Source organism: Tamandua tetradactyla, chromosome 11 (assembly GCF_023851605.1).
Source record: "Tamandua tetradactyla isolate mTamTet1 chromosome 11, mTamTet1.pri, whole genome shotgun sequence".
NCBI lineage: Eukaryota > Metazoa > Chordata > Mammalia > Pilosa > Myrmecophagidae > Tamandua > Tamandua tetradactyla.
Genome location: NC_135337.1, coordinates 64,596,194 through 64,611,732, shown reverse-complemented (window position 1 = coordinate 64,611,732; position 15,539 = coordinate 64,596,194). Strand labels below are relative to the sequence as shown.

Sequence of the window (15,539 nt, the reverse complement as noted above, 5' to 3'; positions counted from 1 at the left end):
AGTTCAGTTTATTTTACAACTATTTAGTAACTTCTCTGGCCTCAGCATAGGAACCAAAACCAAAAGTTCTTTCTGTAGCAAAATGTTATTCTAATGTAAACAGTTATTATACAAAAAAGTGAAAGACATAATTTCTTTCCCGCAGGGGGATTGTTTTTTAGGAACAATTTTGTCATTTATTTGTACTCTGTATACTTCCAGAAAGGGTCAAAGCAAATTACGAGATAGCCATAATAAAACTGCAAAACAATTTTAAAAAATACTATATTTATACAGCTGTAAAATTACTATTGTTAACATATCTGTCTCTCCTACCAGATCATGAGTTGCTTTAGAGCAAATACAGGCAACCATACTTTAAGGTCAGATTTGTATAGCCCCTATATCTAGAACTTCCAGAGCACCTTATACTTAACGCTGAATTGCAAAGAATCTGTGCTGCAGACAGGTCTCTATTTTTTATGGTGGCTCTCACCTGGCTCACAATGGGCCACCATTCCTGTGAGAGCCTCACAATTCCAGCTGACAGTTCGGTCATTGCATAAATGCCCACACACGGTCTTCCACAAGTTCTCCCTCTTCCTTGAGCCATACATGCAGACATGTAACAAGTCTTAGCAGTTCTGCCTCTTAAGTACTTTTCAAATCCATTTTCTCTTCCATACTCTGCCTTAATTCACATTGAATTTTCAATCGCTTTTCTTGTTTCCGGCATTTTAATCCTTTGACCTCATGATACCTCAAAAGTGATTCTGTTCTAGAAGACTTACCTTATGCCTTCTATTTTTAAAGGTTTCATTGGCACCCTAAGTATTAAGCACCTTTATTTGGCCTAACAGTCTGGTCTCCAAATAGATCTTGATCCTTATCTCCTATCACCTCCTCCTTTACCTTTACCTGTAAACCTCTTAAATTTCTCTAACATCAACATACACGCCTCTGGGCTTTCACACATGCTAATACTTTTTATTGTCAGGTATTCCTGGTGAACTCATACACAGTTTTTGGGAAAAGCTCAGATGCCACTGTCCTCTATAAAACTTTCTGTGATTGTCTTAAATCACACATTTAATCTCTCAATATCTGTGCCTTGCAAATGATTGTATGATTGTATTTATCATGCTTTACACTACTGTGCTATTTTACCATTTGACTTCCCTGTCCAGACGATCCGCTTCATGAAAAAGAAGACCCATGTATCTCTAGTTAACTATGAATCTCCAACACAGAGCTCAGTACTTGGCATATAATAGGTGCTAAGCAAATGTCTGATGAATATATTAACAGGTGGAAACGTTCCTAGAAAAGTGCCAGTGTCCCTTCTGCAGGTACTGATGATCCAATAGTGAAGACCAGAACATATGACTAGAAGATCAAACTTCAATAAATTCTGTGTTCTCATACATGTTGTACTGATTGATGACAATGGTGATATTTAAGTGATAGGTCAACAAATGGATGCTTCAAAAATGGGTGCTTTAATTTTTTCTTTTTAAATCATACTTACATCGCTGGCTAACAGAAATACATTAATGATGAAATCAGGACTATGCTGTCTGCTTAGATAATATAAAATTCTTAACTACTTTATATGAATGATTCATATATGTCTGGGAGGAAAAGACATTTCTTTCTGTTCTTTAAAACCTCAACTTTGAATTATAGTAATATATAACCCGACATCAAACAAATAAAATGTTACCACATAACCACTCAAAAATAAAACTGAAGAACAAGCTGAGTGTTTCCATTTACTATTCTCCATCAGCACTAAGGAAAACAAGATTAATTTATCCTTTCATGTTCGACATATATTTTGTTTTAAATTAATACACACTTTGGTTTCCAATAACAGGCAAGAATTCTAAAACAGCTGAATAATTTTAAAAACAATTAGTGTGATAAATGTAGCCAGGGTTAAGACACATCTGTTTAAAAAGACTTAGGCAAGACAAATGCTTTTTCTTCTGGTATACAGAATGACATCAGACGAAACGCTTATTTAAAGCCCTATAAAACTTTCTATGAAATAATTCTCAAGAATTCTGGCATTTTCTACAGTTCCAGCCTATTAACCATCTGCTACAGGCTCACTGGGAAAGGCAACAATCCTTAATCTCTCTATATGGCTAGACAACACAGCCTGGGAGACTCAACAGCCAAATTACCTGGCCACCAAGGAAGTTCAATCGACTAGTCAATAAATAAATCCTGGATCTGATTAAGTCACAGGATCTTACAATCCATTCAGAGAAAAAAGAAACATGTTAAAAACAACAACTGGAGGTACGGGAACACTGTACTATCTTTCTGAGTTTTCTATAAATCTCATATATGTTTACATGGTCTCTTGTTTTAATTAAGCTAAAATTGAGCTGTAAATAATATTACAAAATCCACACTTGGCTGCAGTAACTGTTGGGAAGAATACCAGGAAATTACCAGACTGCTGAGTTAGTTCTGACTAATTCTAAAGGAAGGGTGGGAAGGGTCACTATACACGCAGTATATAGTGGAGAAGGAGCAGGATTTCGGGCTAGAAGACCCTTGTCATAAAGGGACATCAGCACACTATTATTAAATAGCTGTCAGATACATTCATCCTTAAGATCTGACATGAAACACATTCAGATAAGAAGAATAATTTGGATTACAGAAAAATGGGAGAAATAAGTAGGAAAGATTCCCAAACGCTCTAAACATCAAGGGAACAAGAGAATCAGCAGATAAATGGGGAACATAAATAGAACTAAGTTTTTAACACCCAGGGTTTGCTCATTATAATTAGTTCATATAGTGAGACCATACAATATTCGTCCTTTTGTGTCTCAAAATTTTTGCTTATTTTGCTCAACAAAATAACATCCTCGAGATTCATCTATGCTGTTACATGGTCTTCATTTCTTTTTACAGCTGCATAACTCTGGGAGTTCAGATCTACAGTATAAGTTACCAGGAGACAGAAAGAGGACAGAGCATGGGCAGATGATGCTTAAGATGTACAGAATGTTTAATAAGGTCGATTGTTAATGTTCGGAAATGGGAAGAGGTGATGGGAACACAATATGTATATGTAATTAACAATGCTTAGTGTGAGAATAATTGAAAGGAGAAGTATGTATCACTAGAAGGAAAGCTAGGGGATAAAACACGGGACTACATAACAGCAAAACATGTTGTGGACAATGACTGTGATTAATTGTACAAATATAAGAAAGTTCTTACATGAACTAGAACAAATGTACAATAGGGTTGTATATGGGGAAAATTCAATTAATGTAAACTAAAGACTATTAAGAAAAAAAAAAAAGACCTAGGATAATTTCTGAGTTCAAAGAAAGATGTTTCCTCTTATTTTTTTAACTCTTCCATTATGTTGTCTTTACTGCCAGGAATAAAGCTTAGGCTGGTATTATTAGTTCAGCTACATAACATTTAAATAAGTTTCACTTGATGGTCTGAGACTCACTAGTTTAATGTACTATTTCTATAGGTAAATACTTTCAGTATCAAACAACTGTCTTACATGTGAGCTGAGGAACATAACTCATGTGTTAATGAGGGATTACCTAAGTAATTAGAAATATTTCTTGAGAAAATGAATTTACAAAAGTTATGCAGCTATTATTTCCTAATTCTGAACAAGCCATTAAGGCTATTTGTGATATTCATATTATTAAAGCAAACTGCAAATAATTTTTTTAGGCTCACTAGTAACAATGTTTTAAACAAAGATCTTGAAATATAATAGAATTTTAGAAGGAAAATAGTTTTCTTCTTAACTTACAAGCTTTGCTTACAAACAAAGGGAATCAAATATAAGATTACATTATTTGTAAGCACTGCTGTGCCTGTCTGAAGATGTTATGGACCCCAGAAAAGCCAGGTGCTTTTAATCCAACCTAGTAGGGGCAGACCTATCATCGGATGGGAACCTTTGATTAGGTTGTTTCCAAGGAGATGTGACCCCACCCATGGTGGGTTTTGAGACACTTACTGGAGTCCTTTAAGACAGCCTGGAGAATTTAGACATCCTTAGAGAAAGAAAATGCACCAGTAGAAGCCAAAAGGACCCACAAGAGCTGAGAGAGCCATTTGGAAACCAACTCAGGAGAGAAGGGCCAGCAGGCGTCACCATGTGCCTTCCCATGAGACAGAGTAACCTGTATGAAAACAGCCTTTCCTCACTGAATGTATCCTCTTGTGCTGCCTTAATTTCCATAGCCTTAGAACTGCAACTTGTAACTTAATAAATCCCCACTGAAAAACCCAACCCATTTCTGGTATATTGCACTCCCGCAGCCTTAGCAAACTGAAACAACTGTTTATAAGTAATTTAATCATAAGGAATAAAAATACAAAGACATAGACAAGAAAAATCAAGTATCACAGGTATATTTCTTCTTTTCTACAAAATCTTTTAACTATATTCATTCCTATTGTCACATAGATATGTACTATGTACAATCTATGGTACTGGTAGATCAAGATGTTCCTAAGAAGTAAAAATGAAAACAAAACAGACTTCAAACCCAAAAGATTATACTGCTTAAAATGTATGCTTATTTGTCAGAGATCAAAAGGTAAAATACATTAACAAATAAAATATACAACAGTCCACTTCATAGTGACAAAGTTAGCTTCCAGGGAAAAAAAGAAGTGTATCAAAACTTCTAAAAAAGGTAATAGTTCATATTTGATTTGTATAGCATTTTACCATTAATACATATAGCCTTTTAAGCCTCACAACAACCCTGTGAGGTAGGTAGGATGGTATTATTATACCCCTTTTACAGATGAGAAGACTTTAGGTCAAAAAGATGGTCACTTATCCAAAGCTATTTGGCTAGACTTTTAAGAGGCCACAGCAAGAAATGGAACTCAGTTATTTGACTTTAAAACCCTGGCTCTTAAAATTTATATTTTTTGTAGCACATTTTCTAATTTAACTCGTATGGACAGTTTACTTGAACACCATAGTTACATGGAATCTTGAATAGGGCATAAAATCTTGTTGGTTTGTCCAGATTAGTGTGATGCTCCAATATAACCTGGAGTAATCTGGGCAGAGAATTTTAAAGTATTTGCAAAATCCCCTAGGGGGACTGGAGAGAAAGGAGGAAATATTAAACTTCCCCATCTGAATTCCTGAAATTCTCACAAGCAGTGGGGACAATCAATTCTATAGGCTGAGCCCAAGATCTTGGGGCTCATTCTATGAAGCTTATTCCTGCAAAGGAGAAGAAGGTAAGTCTACTGATAATTATGCCTAAGAGTTACCCCAGGAGAGCCTCTTTTGTTGCTCAGATGTGGCCTCTCTAAACCAGCTCGGCAGTTGAGCTCACTGCCCTTCCCCCTACATGGGACATGACTCCCAGGGATGAGCTGCCAGAACTCAGCGCCATTGGAATGAGAAAGACTTCTTGACCAAAAGGAGGAAGAGAGAAATGAGTCAAAATAAAGTCTCAGTGGCTGAGAGATTTCAGAGTCAAGAGATTTTCCTGGAAGTTATTCTTATGCATTATACTGATATCCCTTTTTAGTTTATGGTGTATTGGAGTGGCTGGAGGGAAATACCTGAAACTGTTAAGCTAAGTTCCAGTAGCCAGTAGCCTTGATTCTTGAAGATGATTGTATAATGATGTATCTTTTACAATGTGACTGTGTGATTGTGAGAACCTTGTGTCTGATGTTCCTTATATCCAGAATATGGACATGTGAGTAAAAAATAAATTAAAAATGGGGGTGGGGTAGGGGAATAAAGGGTAAAAAATTGGGTAGATTGAAATACTGTGGTCAATGAGAGGGAGGGTGAGGGGTATAAGATACATGAGTATTTCCTTTTTTCTTTATTTTTCTGGAGTGATGCAAATGTCCTAAAAATGATCATGGTGATGAATATACAACTTTATGATGACATTGTGAGCCACTATTGTATTCCATGTATGGACTGTATGAGTGTGAAGATTTCTCAATAAAGATAAATAAACAAGCAAACAAAAAAACTTTTGGCTCTTTCTTCAATACAATTAAAAAAGCTAAAATAAAGCAAACCCAGAGGGGCATGTACATATATTCAAGTTCATGAACACATATCCTTCCCTTGCAGAAATTATGTTCCTGAAAATAGGAATAAAAATGTCATTTTCCCACATTTAATTATAATTTCAGAGCTTTGCCTTTTGTTACTTGGGATTAATCTCCAACACAGAAGAACTCCTATCTTAGCTTTTAATTTCTCTTCCATTGTTTGACAAGGGCTTCTGTAGTTCAATTTTTTTTTGAAAAGGAAATGATCGTCAATTCAAATAACAGTTTGCAAGAAAACTGCTTTGGTTAAATCTCAATTGTTCAAAACAAAGGAATACAACTTTGACAAGATTTCAAAACTACTGGTAACCTGATACAGTCTTTCTTCAACTATAAATCCTAATAAAATTCAGTGCACTTATTCTCAATCTTTTTCTTACTCCAACACACCAAATGGATTCAAAGCCCTCTCATTAGTAGCAGGAGACAGGGAGGGAGAGGAAGGCAATTTGGAGGATGGCATGTAAAGCAGTTTAAAGAAGTCCTGACATGCCTCGCACTGTGTCCTCAGCACATAAGCCCTCTTCTCTTAGGTAGAAAAGAGGGAAGACTGCCAGGGTTTCTGCATCCTTATCATTCAAAACAGCGCTTCAAAATAAAAATTAAATGTCAACCCTGTACTGCCTACATGTGTACCTGATAATACAAATTGAACCTTTCCAACCAAAAACTTACACCAAAAGTAAGTTACTCACAAACTGAAGGACAGAACAAACCATTATTATGTATCCATGGTTTTACTCTACCAATTTAAAAAAAATAAAAAATACATACATATACATATGCATACACATATACACATACATACGTATGAATATAGCTCCTAAGATTCAGAATAGGGGTATAAAGAATCTTGGAAATCTGGGTACTTTTACTTTTAGCCAGATAAACATACAAACTCACCAGAACTGAAAAACTGCTGGTACCTTCTTAAATTCTCAAAAACAATATCCTCTCCTTTCTAATTTTATCACTCTTAGCAAGGAATTTCTGAGATATTAAGCTATTAAAACTAAATTTGTACAACCACTCCATATTGAGGGCACACATTCCTCTCAAAAAAATGTTCAACTATAGAAACACACACTGGGAAACAACAAAACCTTCCCTTAAATTTCTAGTATGCAGGCTAAACACTTAATCTTGCCAAATAGTGTATATGTATATTTTTGATCATTCTAACACTTCTCTACAATCCACATCTTTTTAAAATACAGTGACCAAAACTGGACATGCCACTCAAAAAAGGAAACAAACTATTGCAAAGAATAAAGAACAATATCTGTGCCCTTGGATGCCATAGCCATTTAAAAATATTTTAGCATCATGCTGACTTTTTTACTGACTCATATTCACCTCATGGTCAACCATGACTGTGGCTTTCTTACCTCTTTATTTATACCTAGGCTGTCCTTCCTTATCCTATATTTATACAGTTGATTTGACTTCCCTTTGTACATCATCTTGCACTTAATCACTCAATTTCATACAGTATCACAGCAATTTATAGAAACATTTAAATCTGCAATTCGCAACTACCATTATGTGTAAAAATATAAGGAATATTAAAAGTACATAATAAAACAATATACATTGTAATTTACAATAAATATAAAATAAATATAGAACTAAGGGCAACAAAACATTATACTAAGGCCTACCAGAAACCTACCTCCACTGGATGATCACTCTTTATCAATGCTATACGTGCCCTTTGTAGAGAACCATGCATTAGTTTGTGAAGTCTTAAAATCAACTTTCTCAACCCCATCTGCTTCAGTGCTTTGTCCACAAATGGTCTATAAATAGAAGTCAGACAATGTTTATTAAGGCCCGCTTCTGAACTAAAGTCTGGTGTTCCCCAGCCAACAGAATCATCCTCCGATTCAAGCCTTTCAAGCTTCTTTGATAAATAGCCCCGTGACTGAATGTCAAAATTGTTCTGAGTGGGTTGTGTGATCTCTTGTGCACTCAGACCAGGGATTTGTTCTTCCTCGCTTTCATCCGTACTACTTTCCAACTCTTTTAATTCTCCTTCTGTGTCATCGCCCTCATCTTCCAGTTCATTGCCTTTGGATGGTCGAGGAGAAGGGATTTCAAACACTGGCCAGCCAATGTCTGATAAATTCTTTATGCCCAAAACAGTGCCCATAATCCTTAATTTCTGATTTAAGTCTTTTGTAATGTTTAACCATAAGCAGAGTGCCTGCACCCTGTCCTGAAAGTCTTTTGCAGCATATTTTTCATAGTCCTTTTGAAGAGCCTGCAATGATGGATAAAGTGCTTCTATGTACTCTAGCAGCTCCATTATCCGTTTTACCTGCTCAAATGAGACCCGCTGGCGTTGGAGATGATCGTGATATGTTGAGTAACCCATAATCTTTGTTCCATGGGGGGCTCTGCACTGACTTTCTACTGAAGTACCATTAAAACTAGCTCCATTTCTGACAAAAGAAAAGCTCCCATAATTAACTTTGAAAGTAAGAATTTCATTAATAATATCTGGGATGGCTTGACGGGCTGTATATAAAAAGAGGTCCTGGTCATTAATGGTTCGGCCTGCATGCCAAGCTTGTAGCTCTAACCAGATAAGTTCGTTAGATCGGTTAAACCAGAAAGCAGATGTATTTTCTTGTCCTCTTTGCTCCCTGTCCTTCTTCTTTGAGACTGAGGTAAGCTTTAGCAGAAGTCGTAATGTTTCAAAAAACTTTAAACGATCTGCTGGACAGTCAGTCCTAGAAGTCTGGCGTGCAGTTCTGGCTATAGGCATGGGCACAGATACTGGAAGCTTAGCATTGCTACAGCCAAGGCTGAGGTAAGGCTTATTGAGATCCACATCTGGAATTGATTTTTTTGGCAAAGACCCACCCACTGAGTCTAACATGAATGAGCACTGCACATTTTTTTTATGATCTCGTTCTGTTGTTCTAAGAGTCGCCCGAATCTTTTTCTCTTGCTTATAGCTGTACTCTTCCACATTCTCCACTGCTTTTCCAGTGTCTTTATGTGGGGGCTGATTTGGTGCATTCATCTTTTCTGTTAAAAAAATTAAAAAAAAAAACATTATATTACTCTAAAATACGAAGCTATTCTAAATATTATCAATCAATAAAACTATATCCACACACATTTATGTTTTTAGGCTATTATTGGAAAAGAAAAAAGAACTATACTATATCCTGGAAATCAAAAGAATAGAAATAGATACATAACATTTCTCTCTAAATTCTCCAAAATATTTTGTCTATTTTCTCTGCAAATATTATACTTGCTATATTCGCTTATATTCACCACTATTAACCTGAAATGAGCTCTTTGCCTCTGCACTACATTTGAACAATTGTCCATAAGCAATCACCTACAATTCAAGGAGGGACACATAGCATAGCACACCTGACAGAACAGTTATAGGAGAAAACACAAGTCCTTTCTTTGCCATTACCTAAATGTGTTAAATCAGAACACAGTTAAAGTTTTCTGGGTCAATTTCCTCATTTGCAAAATGAGGTAGAATGACAAAAGAATCTTCGACACCTTACTTTAAAATTACATTATCAAATAACCCACAACAAGATTATTCTTATAAGAATCTGAAAGGCAGCTGATAAAAATGTAAACCTTAATTTTTGCATTCCTTCATTTCTTATTTGCCACAAACATATAAGCAGTAACATAAATTCAACAATAACAAAACTGAAGAGATATATATAGATACTAATTCAGTATAATTTGCCTTGTTCGTTAACTGGCACATAAAACCATTCAAATTTAATGCAGAGAAAGTAAGCATTATATTTTTCTTTCAAATAATTGTAAAAAGTTCTATGAATTGAATTCCAAGCATTGAAATGATACATATATGTATGCATATATACATGTACATGCACATAGCTTCCTTTCTATTTTGCTGTTTTTGACACTATTAATCACCTCTACCTTCTTAAAACTCTTTCATTCTATTGCTTTCTCCGTACCACCGTCTCCAGGTTCTCTTCTTGATCCTTAAGTCACTCCTTTTCATACTTCGTCCTTGGAAATTACTTACTACATCAAATGTTAATGTTTCTCAAAGTTCCAATCTAAGATCTCCTTCTCTTCTGATTTTATTGTCCCTGGGTGGTCTCATCCACTAACACTTCATTTATTAATGATGGGCAAATCTATAACACCATTCCCAATCTCTTCTCTATATACCAGAGAAACTTAGTTCATTTAATCTGGGACATATACATATGCATTTTAACATCTCTGAACTGAACTGAAAATTCATTTATAAGCAATGGTAATGCAAATACCTTTTAGGAATATATTCACCAATACATTTCGTTTATATTTTTCCTTACATAAATATTTTTCATATGAGTAATAAATTATTTTCAAAATCTATGTCTAAATATCAAGTATAAAAGAATTGTCATTTAAAAAATTCTAAGAAATATACATTGTGTTATCAATTGGCAGTATTTTTTCTTGCTACAGCATGTCTTTAGATTTGATGAAATTGAGTACATTTACCTTACATTTACAGATAATGTAGCCAAAATCAATCAACAACAAAAAAACTGCTTAAAATCTATTCACAGGTGGTGCAACGCTGCCTCAGTTGCAGAATTCACGCCTGCGATGCCGGAGATCCAGGCTCAATTTGGGAGCTTGCCCATGCCAAAAAACAAAGAAACAAACAAAAAAAACAATTCCCCTCATAAGTCAATTTAACTTAGTTTTAAAATAAGGATTTTTAAACTAAATTTTCCTAAGAACATATCCAACTTGGTTTATTTTATATTTAATTTACTTTACGGACCCACCACAAAGAATTGAAAACTAATTTGTCTATAAGGATTTTTAATGTAACTTAATATAGAACTATTTTAACACAGCCACATTTTAGGTCTGATTTAATTTTATCGATAGCATTAATCTATTTTATGTACTCCTAAAAACCTTAGAATTGTTTATATAGTTCATTTAAAACTAATTTTCTTCACAATTTTATTGCTTCTAGCTATAAATGTTTAGCAGCCCTTAATCACAAAAAAGTTTCCCTGGTCATCTTTTTGCAAATTATTCTTGCCTCTTCGCTACTGTTTTAACTCTCTGAGTTCTGTATACTTTTATTAATATAACATTTGGACACACACTATTCTTTCTTTTTTTTTTTTTAGTAAAGTGATGGATGGTATTTGATGGCAAGAGCAACAAGTATTTCCAAATTTAACTTCACTATATTTTATTTTTCAAGATACCAATTCATACTATACTTTGTTATTAAAAAACACAAAATTTTATAATTGAAGGATACCAGTAAGGGTAACTTAAAGGATAAAAAGAGAAAGAGAGAAAAGAAAATATAGATCTGGCAAAATCCAAAAGATAAGATGGTGGATTCAAGAAACGCCTTTTCAGTAATAACTTTGAATGTTAAAGGACTAAACTTACCAATTAAAAGATATGATTGGCAGAATGAATCAAGCTATATGCTACTTATAAGAGACTCATCTTAGACACAACGATACAAATAAGTGAAAGTGAAAGGATGGAAAAAGATGTTCCAAGCAGGTTGTAACAAAAGAAAGGAGTAGCTATATTTATATTGGACAAAATAGACTTTAAATGTAAAGACATCATAAGAGACAAAGAAAGACACTATATATTAATAAAAGGGACAATTAACCAAGAAGAAATAACGATCATAAATGTTTATGTTCCCAATCAGGAAGCTCCAATGTACATGAGACAAACACTAGCAAAACTGAAGGGAGTGATAGATTTTTCAGCAGTAATAGTAGGAGACTTCAATACACCACTCTCCTCTATAGGTAAAACAACCAGACAGAAGATCAACAAGGAAATACAGAAGTTAAAAAACTTGATAAATGAATTAGACCTAACAGACATTTATAGGTCATTACAACCAAAGCACCAGGATATATATTCTTCTCTAGTGCTCATGGGACATTCTCAAGGACAGATCACACGCTAGGGCACAAAACAGGTCTTTATAAACTTAAAAACACTGAAATTATTCAAAGTACTCTCTCTGATCACAACAGAATGAAGCTAGATATCAATAACCACCAAAGAACGAGAACTTTACAAGTATGTGAAGATTAAATAACACTGTTAAACAACCAGTGGGTCAAAGAAGAAATTGGTAGAGAAATAAGCCAGAAGCAAAAGAGCAATTATTGTCTCCTTCAGGAAATGCTTGTAATAAAATAGAGGACTAGATTGTAAGCTCTTATAGCAGATACATTTAGTCCAGACTGGTAATTATTATTTCTGGATTTTGAAAGCCTGTTTTATATATTTATAACCTGGTATTTAGAGATAAGAGCAAAGCTGATCAGGTTGGGATTTCATTTAGAACACAGGGGTAAGGAAGACATTGTCTGTACTTTAGAACCACATCTACTCTTTGAGACCAAAAGGAGAAAGGTTGATTTTGTCCAGAACCTAAATTTTCTGTAGCACATAATCTAACTCAACCTGTCTGGATAGATCATTTGAACAACTGAAACCCAGGGAGCCCAGAGTAAGAATGAGAGCCCTTAATACTGTATAGTTTAATGTAATGCCTGGATACATCCTAGAATATAGTAAACAGATAATCAAAAAGTATTGGCAAATACTTGAGGGACGGGAGAGAAAATATGGAACTATTAAACTTTATCATCAGGGAATCCCCTGATACTGTGTCAAACATTAGGGACACCCAAATCAATAGGCCAATCTTGACCCCTTACTTGATCTTGACCCCTTACTCGTGTGAAGCTTATGTAGGTAATGGAGAAGCTTAGCCTACCTATAAGCATGCCTAAGAGTTACTTTTGGAGAACCTCTTTTGTTGCCCAGATGTGGCCTCACTCTCTTTAAGCTCAACTTTGTATGTAAAACCATTGTCCTCCCCACTACATGGGGCATGAACATCCAGGGATGAAAGCCTCCCTGGTGGCGTGGAAGATGAGTCCCAGAGATGAAACTGGCCCTGGTGCCATGGGAGCAACAATTCCATCCTGACCAAAAGGGGAAAAGAAGTATAACCAATAAAGTATCAGTGGCTGAGAGAGTTCAAATAGAGTTGAGAGGCTACTCTGGAGCTCACTCTTACACAAGCTTCAGTTAGACATTGCTACCTGTCATTACTTGCCAAACCCCAACCAAAACCATTCCAGCCAATCCTAAAGAACACCTAGAGCAATATAAGAGATTCTACAAAAGTTCCATGCACTAGGGTAACTTTCAAGAAACATACAACCTCCTGATAGGTCCCTGGACCAGATAAGTCCTGAAACGTAGAGGGCCTAGCCTCTCTAGAACAAAATTAGCTAGTTCCATCTCCCTACTCCATATTACTGTCTGCCCCTTTCAACATGAAAAAGTTAGAATGACCATAGCCCAAACAACCCCCAAATACCCCTAAAGAGTTGGATAGAAAGACCAAAGATGATGGTGGAGCTGTACAGAGAAGGTAGGGAATCAAATATGATTACTGAATCATTAAATTGATATTTCTTTTAGTCTCCAGTATCTTAGAGCAGCTAGAAGTAAAAACCTAAAATTGTAGAACTGTAACCCATATCAAACTCTGAAATGTGTTCTACAACTAATTTTGCTGTGCTCTGAAATTTATTGTTCAGTATATATGTTATTTTTCACAAAAAAGAAAAACAAATTTGATTGTGATGATAAGTCAAACATTCCTTCTAGCCTCCAGTGTTCTGGAGCAACTAGAAGGAAAAATCTGAGAGGATGGTATGGTAGCCCATGACAAACTCTGGTATCTGTCCTCTAACTATTATTGAAGAGTGCTCTGAAAATGATTGCTTTCTCTTTCTTTGCTTTGTATATATGTTATATCATACAATAAAAAAGTTAGAAATAAAATCTATGTGAGGTATTATCACCATTTTGTCATGAAGAAAATTGATGCTTAGAAGTTTAGATCTACCAAGGCCAAAAATGCTTAGCTCTCGTCCTGATATTCTAAGCTCAGTATTCACTCTACTGTGCCCTCAGAGAACACCAAAATTCACATCATAGATAAAAGCAACAATGATGATGTGAATCAATAAGCTTTTTGAACAGCTACTCTGTAGCAGGGCTTTACAAATATTGTCAATCTTCACAACAATGTTGTGCAATGAGGACTACAATGAACACATGTTAGAACAGGGTCACCTTCTTGACACCACACCACCTTTATACTCTGCCAGAGTTTTTCACAAGACTGTACCAACCAACCAAAGGCAGGTATATTGAGTACTATAAAAGACAGAGATTATAGTGGGTTATGTATACACAGTCTATAAAGGTTTTAATTAAAAGTAGGTACTTAACTTGGGGCCTTGAAGGATGTATTCAGGTTAAATAAGGATAGCAAAGAAGGCAAGAGGATATTTTAAGCAAGGGAAGAAAAGCACAAAGGCAGAAAAGAAGAGAGTCAAGCAGGTCAGTCAGTAGATGGGTATCTGGGAAATATAAATTGGAACCCTGAAAGTCAGACTGAGATTGGGTTAAAGGGTTAAAAAAACCAAGGCAGCATTAGGCCTTAAAGATCACTATGTCAATGAGACCAGAATTGACAACCTGGTGATTGCCTGAATATGAAAAGCTAGGGAAAGGTAAAATAATAGCCAAGGCTTCTGGTCAGAAAAACATGTTATTATTAGCTGATTTAAGAAAATTATGAAGGGAGTCAATATAGGGATGAGGGAAGGAGATAAAACAATTTCAGTTAGATCATCCTGAACTGGAAAGCACAATTGAAAATGTAACTGAAAATGCCCAACAGGTAAACAAATCTATGGCTACAAGTTCTGAAACAAAAATTTTAAAAATCTAGCAATGGGTACAATGCATTTCATTCATTTTCTCTTTTACAAAACAAATAAGGTATTTCTTAACATTGAAATTTCTCTTGATCTCTCTATCTAGATGACCCAAACCACACTGGATTAAAAGCCCCACTCCTCCCAGACACTCTCAGAGGAGTCTCTCATCCAGAATATCAAGTTCCAATATGCAAATATATTCTACAGGCTCATCTAAGGATCAATTTTCTCTTGGGCTATGGTACATCCTAGGCTCCACTTTTGCCTCCAGTATAATGGTGATGGGAGCCTGCAGAGAAATCTCGTCTATTTCCCTCTTCAGAAAGATAAGTAGATTTCCTTGCTAGGAGAGATGAAAAAGTACTACAGAAATCTTCCTGTGCAATCAAGAAAATGAAAGTGTACTCTCAAAGTGAGAGGTTTGGAAAACAGGTGAGCAAATGTCAAATGTCAAAAGCATCTGGCAAGGACCACAGCCCCACCATGCAGGCTGCTGTCATCTGTACAGTACAGCATTCTTGAGATAATGCTCCGACTGGGAATCTCTAGGAATCAGAAAAGAGAGAAGATCTTCTCCTATACTTCTAACGTCAATGACATAGCATATTTTGGTTG

General features: G+C 35.4%; 1 protein-coding gene across 7 annotated transcripts in view; it reads right to left on the bottom strand.

Annotated features, from left to right (window-relative positions):
• Nucleotides 1-15,539, bottom strand: part of MAP3K4 (mitogen-activated protein kinase kinase kinase 4) — a 176,181-nt gene that overhangs the window by 80,026 nt on the left and 80,616 nt on the right. For all 7 annotated transcript variants that reach the window (XR_013159450.1, XM_077120783.1, XM_077120782.1 and 4 more), the window contains exon 3: nt 7,763-9,126. Coding sequence is in view for 6 of the 7 variants with exons in the window: in XM_077120783.1 (XP_076976898.1) it covers nt 7,763-9,126 (1,364 nt within the window). In the remaining variant the exon portion in view is untranslated. The remainder of the gene's footprint in view (nt 1-7,762; nt 9,127-15,539) is intronic.